Source organism: Rhyacophila brunnea, unplaced genomic scaffold (assembly GCF_057557595.1).
Source record: "Rhyacophila brunnea isolate RB1 unplaced genomic scaffold, BYU_Rbru_1.0 scaffold_2, whole genome shotgun sequence".
In the NCBI taxonomy this organism is placed as follows: domain Eukaryota; kingdom Metazoa; phylum Arthropoda; class Insecta; order Trichoptera; family Rhyacophilidae; genus Rhyacophila; species Rhyacophila brunnea.
The window spans coordinates 7,337,110-7,349,114 of record NW_028232859.1 but is presented as its reverse complement, the minus strand read 5'-3'; the positions used below and the strand labels follow the sequence as shown (position 1 = coordinate 7,349,114).

General features: G+C 32.5%; 1 protein-coding gene across 1 annotated transcript; it reads left to right on the top strand.

The window, feature by feature from the left end:
- Nucleotides 1-580: 580 nt before the first annotated feature.
- On the top strand, nt 581-1,395 carry LOC147071791 (transmembrane protein 208-like). Its single transcript, XM_085946739.1, has one exon. The coding sequence runs from the start codon at nt 850-852 to the stop codon at nt 1,357-1,359; it is 510 nt and encodes a 169-aa protein (XP_085802865.1). The 5' UTR covers nt 581-849; the 3' UTR covers nt 1,360-1,395.
- The last annotated feature ends 10,610 nt before the right edge of the window (nt 1,396-12,005 follow it).

The window sequence follows — 12,005 nt, the reverse complement described above, 5'->3', positions numbered from 1 at the left end:
ATGAATTATGACCATTTTTAAAATATTGTTTCCGCTATATTAAATTTAAAAAAAATGTCAAGAATAAAATTGTGAAAGTGTCTGAACTGCAAAATATAAAACCAATAATTTTATTAAAAATGAATAGTTTTTAATAAATTTTAGTTTTAGCTTTTAATAAACTTTAAATATTATATTGATTACGTTATTCCACTGTTTTGGATATAATTGAATAGCGGATAAAGTATTCCGAGTAAAAAAATATTTATCATTCATGTGGCACTGGCAATACAGTTTTAGCATACCTCACCTTTAAATTCATTATTGTTTATGGGCGACGGAAAAACTGACAATCACTGACAATTATGAAAACAATGATATTCCTATGTATCCTAATCAACCTTTACACAACATTTTATTGAATCATCAGCGAATTATCCCCAGTGTCTTTGATGTGGTCATAATATTTATTGTCATTAAAAAAAGCAACAATAATACTATGTTAGCCGCTGCAGGTTATGAGTTTTGCTCTTTAAATTACATGAAAACATAATGATTTTTGACGGAGATTCCCGATTCCTGATTCCCGATCATAGCCGACGACGTGGCAGAGCCGTTATTTTTGACGTTTCAGTGAAATATTTCAGTGGGTGATCAATTGAAAATTAAACGGCAAAACTCTAATAAATCAAGATTTAAATATGATCTCTTATTTAATTTAACGACATTCTATCAGTGGCTACCGGATTAAATTCTAACCTTTAGTTGTATGTTCTTCCATAAACGAAAACTGTTTATGTATTTAAACCTAAGTTCTGTTGAGTTACCTAAACTAATTCAAGTGAAGTTGTGTTTTTATGAACTGTTAAAATGAAGAACTCATCTGAGAAGTCTCAAAAATTACCAACAAGAGGTGCACAGCAAATCGTTATTGAAAATGAATCGACCATTTACTTCTACAAAGTCTTAACTCATTCTGTATCAATCATGTATTTTATTCTATCAGTGTTTTTCTACAGAAGTCAGTCAAATATCGATATTTGTGTGTACATTTTGACGACATTGGTAAACAATGTCTTCTTATATTTCCTAGGCCGCATTGCTCGGCCAACGTATTCGAAGTATGGACAACTCGAAGATACTGGAATCGATCTCAACATGAATGGAAGTGTCGTGGAGCATTTCAAAGACTTTATAATCCTAGCGTCGATCACTCAAGCTCTCGCCATGGTCCACAGCTATTTCTGGTGGCTATTGTTAATGGTGCCCGTCCAAGGAATGTATTTGTTGTGGCGATATGACGCTTCTAGCCCGCCGATGGAACTAAAAGAAAGAAAGAAGCGAAAACTTATAAAACATAGAAATGTGCATATTCGATAGTAAGATAACTTACTACACTATGAAACATTTGTCAAACATCAGTGGGTCTATTCTATACTTATCGAACACTAAATTGATAAATAGTATCAAACTTAGGGTAGGTTTGTATCAAAATATTAGCACTTATTGTAACAATTACACGAAGCTGGTTTTTATTGTTGCAATAAGTGCGATATTTTAACAGCAGCAAGATATGTGCTGTTAAAATATAGCACTTATTGCAACAATAAAAACCAACTTCGTGTAATTGTTACAATAAGTGCTAATATTTTGATACAAACCTACCCTAAGTTTGATAATATTTATCACTTTATCACTTTAGCGGTCGATAAGCATAGAATAGACCCACAGCAAACTAATTTAGAGTTAATATGAACCCAATGTAATCTCATATTTGATTTAGCCAGTAGCTATCAAATGAATAGTGATGACTGATGACATTGCCGAATTTTGTTTAAAAAAAAACACTGCGCAGCATAATACCCCGTTTACATTTTACTGACAGCAAGCAGTACGTATTGTCGCGACTGTAACGATAAAATGCTAAAATATGTAAACATGTATTATCGTACAAGTTGTAAGACTGCATGCATGGATCAACGGCTTCATAATTTTCACGCGATAGTTGCGACCTATGATGATTTAAAAAATCTATTATTTCTTTATCTTTTTTTTATAATACTTGCCTATAATGCGGCATTCAAAAATTGTTTGTTTACATTTAATTTGAATAAAAATAGTGCATAACTTCACGCGTTTTAAAACCTAACTACTTACAGACCCTATTCCCATATTCTTAGCTTTTGGTAGTGGCTTCTTAAAAACACATTGAAAATAATATATACCTACAGTCCATCAAACAGTGTTAGAAATATATGAATACGAAGATATCTAGATAAATTACATTTTTATAAAACTGAAACAGTTTCATTCTACTTAACATGATAATTTTATTCTGGCGCCTCTTGCTCTGTATAGTTTGATATTGCCTGGAATGCAAGAAAATTAATATTTTACCCATGTTGCAGGTAAACAATTGTATGAAACACTGATTAACAGTACATAATGACATTCGCTGTTATTAAAGCCGTGGCGATTAAACACAAGTAATTTCTATGGAAAATTATCAAAATGGGCACAAAACGGCGTAACCAACACGACGCGTTTTAATCGAATTCACGAGATTGTGTCAAAAACATTTAAAACTAATCAAAGCAATATGTTTCACTACAATACAAATTATAATATGGTAGAATATCCATTCGTAAGTATCAATGATTCTATTCGTCGTCATTATGAATGGGATTTTATTAATTTTAATTGAACTTGCTACACCTACGTAACAAAAATGTGTAAATTAATTGATCTATTTTATTTATCCATTTGAGTTCAAAATAGTTACTCGATATATACATATTATGTTTTTGTACTGTTATTGAAAAATACTATATTTTTATGAAAATATTATGAAATTCGTTTCGGATGATTTTTTTTTAAATTAATACCTATTGTATCGAATCACATTACTATAATATTATTCACTGTTGGAACTTCCAACAGACTTTTATTGCTTGATAAAATGGCATGAAATGAATATTGAATATTTAAATGACTCATATTTAAGAAATTCTATAGGTATACGAAGACATTCATTAACGTACATAATACCTGTACATTCACTGTACGGTGTACGGGGATAAATGACGACAATTTAGATATCCGGATACTTGAATATACGCTATCAATTACCTACCAGAATGATCAGAATTTATTAAATTAAAAATCACAAAAAGTGTGGCACTCTTAAGCCGCGTTGACACGGTCCAAGTACGATCCAAGTAGACTTGGATAGGAATAATTAGTATGAAGATGTCTTATCGAAGTGACAGCTTCATACTATTTATTCCTATCCAAGTTAACTTGGATGAGTAGGACGCGGTCCAAGTAGCTTGGATAGGAATAATTAGTATGAAGATGTCACATACGAGTGCACTTGGATAGGAATAAATAGTATGAAGCTGTCACTTCGATAAGACATCTTCATACTAATTATTCCTATCCAAGTCTACTTGGATCGTACTTGGACCGTGTCAACGCGGCTTTAGAAGAGTTAATTTTTTTCATAATTTGGTCTTTCAAGGGTGAAAAATTTATTTTACAGTATTTCACATGTCCACTATTTTATTCACGGTCTGACAACGCTTAAGAGTAAAACAAATACGAAAATATTGATCAATTTGAATCGACATGTATTTCCACTTGAATAAACTTGAATCCATAGACTAATAATAATATTTAATATATTAACAATTAACGTACATTGCAAATAAGATGTATCTATAGTCTATGATGTTGAATCTTTTCCCAGATTGAGTCCTCTGCGATATTCTTGTAAAAACTGCTGTAGGCAATTTCAGCTTGATGTTGATCTACCCGTAGGTACACCAGCATTATTACTGTCGGTACTATAAAAATAAATATTGAAAGTAATACTATTGATCGTGTGATGGGTGCAATGATATACTGATGGAATAAACTGACGAATAGAATATTTTCGAACCGTCACTACCATAGATAATATAGATGAATTGAGATCATGGGTAATAAATAAATCGAGATGAGTATAATTTTCTCATTTCATAGCCAATTTTTCATCCATGTTAGATGGTTAACTAATTTATTTGGAATCGGTTAGGTTACGGTTTATAAAATTTTACATTTCGCGCGCTGGACAAATTAATATAGTCCAATACAACCAACACATTAGTTAGTTAACATACAATATTTATATGTTTATTCCCAAAATGCCATATTTTAAATATTTTTATGATAATATTTATTTATTAGATTCGTTCTAAATGGCCAGGTGCTTATCACGTCACCTCTTTAAAGCTCGCAATAAAATGCAAATACTGTTTTGTGATTTCTTGTTAGAAATTCAATTAACTTTTATTGTTTTATGAAAAAATATGTAAGTACACGTTCAGAAATCATTGTTCTCGCAATAATTACATTCACTTGGAGGCGTTTAGTCCCAGAAATTACTTAAAACAAGCTTACCGGGAGAATTTTAGTGTTTTTTTTGTAGGGCGACCATGGAGTAAAATATTTCTTTACAACTCTACCACTTTTTATTATATTCTTAATCTTGCCATATAAAAAGGTCAACCAATATACCATAAGTATTGGTAATCATAACCGGAAAGATTAATCGTAAGTATTATATTTTTCTTAATAATGCGGCAATCATAAAAAAATATTATTGTCCTTCCCATTATTTTGTTTTGTGCATTAGGCGAAATTTCCACCCATTATCTAACATCTACCACTATCTGGGAATACTGCACCGATTTTTGGTAAGAAATTTGGTATCTTGGAGAATGCTGAATCTAAGGAATGAAAGGGATTTGGTCATTATTAGCTACGCACCAGTCTTCTTCCTCTGCTCTTGATATAAATTTCACTAAGCACGAAGACCTGACATACATATTTCTTTTATTAAATAAATGCAAATTTAAAAACATGGTAAGGTACCTACTGTTTTATTTAAATATGGTGATTTCGAAAAATGTAATTAGTAGATTTTTTTAAAGTAGGTATTCAAATATTTTGCGGCTTCCTAAAAAACCTCACACCCACGATGGCCGCGCGGTTTAAGCGCTGGCCTATAGTGTCGTGGATCGAATCCTGGGTCTGACAAATACAAATATTGTTTTTTAATTTGTGTTTGAGTCAGAATATGGACCTACTAGGTTGAGCAAGTGGCTCACATCCATTTCTCGTATCAGTTAATACAAACCTATGTGGAGGCCCATATGATCCTATTACGATTGGACATGGTTTAAAGAAGAAGAAAAAACCTATAGAAAATATAAAAATATAAAAAACCTTAAGAAAACAAAAATATTACTAGTATCAAAAATAGCGACACTAGACACTAACACAAATTTTGTCATTAACAGCGAACCAATCGAACGTGTGACCCATTTAAAATATTTAGGTACATGGGTCAATGAGAAATGGGACCAGTCTCAGGAAATAAAAACTAAAATTGAGATCGCAAGGAGTGCCTTTCTCAAAATGAGACGCCTCCTTAGCAATCGAGACCTTAACCTAGGTCTGAGACTGCATATGGTACGTTGTTATGTTCTCTCAATTCTTTTCTATGGTATGGAAGTATGGACGCTAAACCAAGAGATGTCACGGAGACTTTCGAGATGTGGGAGTATAGACGCATCCTCAAAATTCCTTGGACTGACCGGGTGACAAATGTTGAAGGACCGAGCTACGTAGTATAAAAACCAGGAAACTACAGTCCTCGGCCACATTATGAGAGGACAAAAGTACAGCATTCCCCAACTTGTCATTCAAGGAAAGATCAGGGCTCGAAATGGACCGGAACGCACCGGAGCGCCGTTCCTGTTCGTGAAATCGGTAAAATTATCGCTCCGTCTCGTGGAATAAATAATTTGACCGTCTGAGCCGGATAGGCCATATAATAGAAAATCTAACACATTTATTTTTATGAAAAAAAAACACATATCTATACTTTGATAACTTTACTATGTAAAAATCTTAAAACTGTCGAGCGCTCCGGTTCGTAAATTTTTCCATTTCGAGCGCTGGGAAAGATCAATGGTAAGCGTAGCAGAGGACGGCGCCGCATTTCGTGGCTTAAGAGCCTCTGTGATTGGTACGAGTGCAGATCTACTGAACTGTTCCTGGTAGCAGACGACAAAGTTAAAGCGACCTCTACTAGAGGATGACACAACAAGAAGAAGAAAAAACCTTTGCAAAAAAAAATGTGGACTGCGATCACTAGTTTGAAAAGCAAACTTAATGCGTATAATGACACTTTTTATTAATGTCACATTTTATTGCTTTAATAGTTTACTCGTTGGCCTTAAATGTATGGATTTTTACTTGATCGAAGTATGAAGTGAGTGATGACAAATAAGGATTTACCTATGATGACTACTGCGAAGTGTCGACCGATAGCTGACTATTGTGCCATTCTGTGACTCAGTAACGATGGTAGATCAGTGGTTCTGAATAAAAAACTATTACTAGCTCTCAAAATTCAAAAATTGATAGTCTATTTTTTGCACGTTCAAAAAAACTCCATTTCTGTGTCCGGGTTGAATTAATTAAGAGTTTCATAACATAATACGTATTTAATCAAGCAGTCGTTCTCTTAAAGATATCAATCATATACAGGTCCTTAATAAGAGTCTCAGTAAATAAAAGCAGTGATGTCCCTAAACAAAGTGCCGCCCTTAAATTCCGCCCCCTCCCGTTTTTTTTACACTTATTTTAGCAAACCAACGGTGATTAATCTTTCAATACAATCTCACCAAGATATTTTGAGTCTTTATCATGTTGTGTCATAGTAGTAATGTACATATTGTTTTATTATTAAGTATGTCATTCAACGGAGTATTTGCGTTTGATAAAATGACTTGTTATTGATTTTGATCTAAATATATTCTGCATTATCTATGGTCTATGCGGCGCATACTTGCCCTCACGGGACGTCACTGTATAAAGGTTAGGTAGACAAAAATATATTAACTTAATTTGGTGTGTGTTTTTATTTATTTACAGTAAGAATGGTCACTTAATTCCTAAAGCCATTATGATATGAAATATTATGCATAAAAGGGAGTTTCAAATTTGACTTGCTTGTTACATTGTCTACAAAGCGATGTCAATATTATGTCACAATAACATTGTATCTGTCCACTTGTCTACAAGTTAAATAAGAAATCTCAAATAATAAAAGTAGGGCTATAATTTTTTTAAATATGTAGGTACCTACTTGTAATTAAGCAGTACAAACTTCATTTATATAATAGGTATGAAGGGAAAGCGGTAGAGTCTATTATGACTTGTGATTGCATTAGTTGCGAATCGTTCCGTACAGAACAATATTTTCTATTGCTACTAATTCATAGTAAAATGTTTAGGAATTGCCACCAAGTATAAGTAGTCTGGCATTTTTCCATGAAGGAATCGTTTTGACAGAATGCAACAAAATCTGAATAAATACGAATATTTTTGAAATGCTGATAATTCTACAACTAGTCCAAAGAACAAAAAAAGGTAACATAACTACAAATGTTGATGAAGTTTAATACGTAATCAATGACGATTTTGTAGTTGTTTACTCATTTAAGGGGTTACTATTTTGTAGATTTTGTTATTTTAATTTGGTATTGTTTTTTATGGTTGTTTTATTGTATGCACTTGTACATTGTATTACATTTTGACGATGTACCTACAAATTTAGATAATATATTAATTTAGTTGTATAATGGGAATTTAGTATTTAATAGTTTTACGTCATTCTCAGACAAACACAGTATACGTGGAACGACTATTTAATTGAGAGATAATATTTTGTGAACTGCTTGATTGAAAGGTTTGATATTGACTAATACAATGTAATATAACAAGTTCAAGTGGCGGGTACTTACTTGTTATCGTCAAAGATTTATGTTGATAGATATTACTATATTTTATAACGTTGGAGAGTAATTGCGTAGGGGGCTACAAATTTGTCAGCGTCTCTAGCCTTCGCATCATTAAAACGGGTCTAAGACGATTTGGCACCGGGACAACCGGACGCAACGGAATTCAAAAATGAATAGACGTTATGTACTTATACGTACGTTAAAAAAATATTTAATATTATTATTTATATTTAAATGATTATATTATGATTTAATAGTTGGTGAGAATGTAAATATGCAGACGTAAATAATGATTTAATCGTTTATATGTTTAAGTTCCAAAGAAAAAAGAGTTTTTTTATTTTATATAAAGCCTTAGGCATGGTAATTCTTAATCCGCAATAAAGAATACATTATGTTAAGAGTAAAATGAATTGAAAGAACTAAGTAGTAGATAGAAACTGATTAAAATACCTCGTCTACGTTCTGTATACGTGTCGACGACAGTGCGGCGTTCAATTGTCCGGAGTCCAGTCATCCCATTCCCCTTAAAACCGCCATGGCTTTTAAATCCAGTTACTATTTTATAAACTATCACCAAACTATTTTGGACTTACGCATGCGCATAAAAATTACATACCGGCTCAAATTGATTATGATTTATACTGGGAATAAACCATATCAATTTGAAAAATAAAATCCAAGTAGAATATCTACTGATAAAGATGTTATGGTGTACATTTTGAACCACCCGTGAATTAATGCTCAAATTAAAAGTATTACGTATAAATATATTTTTGAATACACAGGTAGATGAGGTAGACAGGTATATCTTTCCGGTCGGCGCGTAAAACGTTGCTTTAAAACCAAATGAAATTAACATAAAATGGAGGCGAGCGATTATCAACCTTTAATTAACGCTTACAACATTTACCGACTCCGTGGGACAGCAGTTAAAGAATAACAATTAAATATTATAAATACTCCAATAATTTAATTGGCAATAATATTTAATTTACTCTAATTTAATATTATTCACTTATTGATTTAAGTGGCTAAGATTCTATGTCGGAAGTTGGAATTGAAACTACAAAAAATCAACGACTATTAGAGATGTCTGTCAGTTGGATGTTTTAATTTGATCATTTTTTAGAAAAATTTAGGTACTGTTCGGTTATACCGGAGGCAGCGGAAAACGCATTTTGAAAATAGTCGATAAACTGGATTATTTGTTAGTTTGGGTTAGTTTAGGTTCGGTTAGGTTGGGTTAGGTTAGGTTAGGTTAGGTTAGGTTAGGTTTGGTTAGGTTAACCTAACAAATAATCCAGTTTATCGGCTATTTTCAAAATGCGTTTTCCGCTGCCTCCGGTATAACCGAACAGTACCAAAATTTATTAGTAATTCATTCTAAAAAAATAGGGAGATAATATTGTTACAATCGAAGTAAATATTGACTGAAAAGGAATTTAATGATGTTAATATTATATACTATTGTGAGTGTAGATTTAAAGTCGACAAATAAATCATTTTATTATATAAATGGCATGACAATATACCTACCTAATTGTGTCTATTATATAAGTTGGAAGAACGAGAAACAAAATATAATATGAAGAAGTGGGGATACTCCGATGATTCTTCAAGCTGCGAATGTGGCGCCAACATGTGATGGTCAGTCTGCTCGTTGCAACAAGCTGCACCATAGATGACAGTATGTTTCAAGCCAATGACGTGGCTGTTACGGTGGCCAAGGCATGGTTGGAAAGAGCTTAGATGCATCTCTCACTGACACAACAGAAGACGAAGCATGCTGGAGTCATAACATGCATAGCTCACTTTCTCCAAAAATCGGGTTTTGATAAAACCTTGAAGTATTTGACATTACAAAAAAGTAATGTATAATACGAGTACCTAGTCTTATAAATATTATTGGGTGACATTTTGGAAAATATATTAAAATTTAATACTCATTATGTTTACTTCCTAAGATGTGAAATACGCCACGATAGTGTGAGAAATACGGATTCTCAATCGGTTAGACAGGCATTAGTCCAGATCAGAATTCACCCAATTTTTGGAAACGATTTTCACATGATTTAAAGTTCCAAACTATTTTTCTTTGTATAGATTGTTGAATTTAGAAGCACTTGGCAGCATTAACTCTAAGCTGTCAAAATTAAGACATTATGAGTTATGACTCTAGACAGTCTAGACAACTCATGTATATTAAGTATAATAGGTACCAACATGAGGAGCTTAGAAACAGAAACGGCAGTTTCCATTTTCGTACAATATTGGCGAGTAATTAAAAAAATGACTGATATCTTTCTTATAGATAGAATGGTTTTTGAAAAATAGTATTTTTAAAAATTTTGTTTTAAACTATACATACAATCAGGTACATAGGTATCTACATAATATTTTATAATAGTTTTTTTAGATAGCATAACATAACGAAATAAGAAATTTTTAATGACTTCAAATCAAAATCAAAAAAATGTTAATCAAACATGCAAAGTGCCATTTTTGTTTCTAGAGTCCTCATATACCTATATTTATATATGTAGGTAGGTACATATTAAGTTTAGTGCTTTCTCTTTTCTTATACACAATATATTGTGTCATGTTAAGGTATAATAGCAGTGCACCTGTTTCTAAGTGCGACATCACTGTAAATTTGTCAATATGTTAGCAAATAAGCAGTATGTTTATGGCTTTGTTTTCATCCATATTCTAGGTGTTATTTGCTTTGAATAAGCTAGTGAATTTATCTGCACATGAACTTTTTGTGTTGCATATGAAGTCAAACGTCATAGTTTGCAAATACCTATTCAAAATTATAATACCTATCAATGTTCATGTTTTTAGATAATGCATAATAATGTTATAGGTACTTAGGTAAACGTATGATGTTTTCAGTTATGGTGTACTTGTACAATATTGTAAAATTTGTAAAAATATTCAGGTTATAAAATGGTGTGATGATCCAAAAACCGTGTTCCGTAGAGTGTGTCGCCAAGGAGTTAACCTAACAAAAAGAGTTGGTTTCTTATCGTCGCGAGCATCTTCAGGCGAGCAGAGTGATCAAAAACGCGCGCACCATTTAGGAGAACGCCGCACTTTGCCTTAATTATACTAAATAGTTTGTAACAGAAATACTTTTGATTGATGACGAGTAAATATAGAAAGTTGTACACAATTGACGAAGGTTTATCCTTTTTACTTATCTAAGAAGTATAAGTTGGAACTTACTTATAAACATGTAGGTACCTATACCTAAGTATGAATGATGCAAGCTTTATTAGTACATATCAAGACATTTTGACACTGGCCATTGGATTTACGTTTTTTCTCCCAAAAATTAGTTGGTAAATCTATTTTGGAGTTGCACCAAAGAATCTCAAAATAAATTGTATTCTGTTTTTGCACGTCACCATATTATCTTCATCTCCATAATTATTTAGTTATGGAAAGAGGTAAGTACCGTTCATCCACATTTTTTCTCCTTCTTCAAGGAGTGCCGGCGAGGATATGTATTACTACATAACGAAGAAAAGCTGTTTTAGTATAATACAATACAAAAGGTTGTCAACATTTTCCGTCGGCGATGATTTCGAATTGTATCTCTCTCTGCAAGTCTCAAGAGCCAAGATGATATTCTTATTTTTGGGCTTCGCGTACCGGATATCTTCCTTTAAGCTTTAGGGATACCACATGATTTAGCCAAAATATTTCAAATTTCCCGTTATTATTTATCTAATTAATTCTTTAATTTTTATCATCTTTGACATCACCTAGACATTCCTAACATTGTCTTTTCCAGCTGATATAGAGCATGCATCGGCTTAACTTTTATCTGAGCGTTGTTTCTGTCCATACGTCTACTCCATATTTAAGGAGACAGGAGTTGTTGGTCGGAATAGACATAGCATCTTCAATTCTCATAATAAATCCCAGGTTTAGGTGGTGGCAACATAGCAGTGACAAGTGGTGGAGGTAGGCTTTTAAGATTCGACATATATAGTACACACAAAACTTTATCAGTCATACTTATTTGTTTTCATTTAACTTTTCCAGATTGTGTTTATTTAGTTAGTTTTTTTTAAAATTCAATTAAACCCTGCCTAAATCAAACCATTAGGTGTGTTTTAGGTATTCTATGGACAATCCGATAATAATAGTGCACACGTTTTT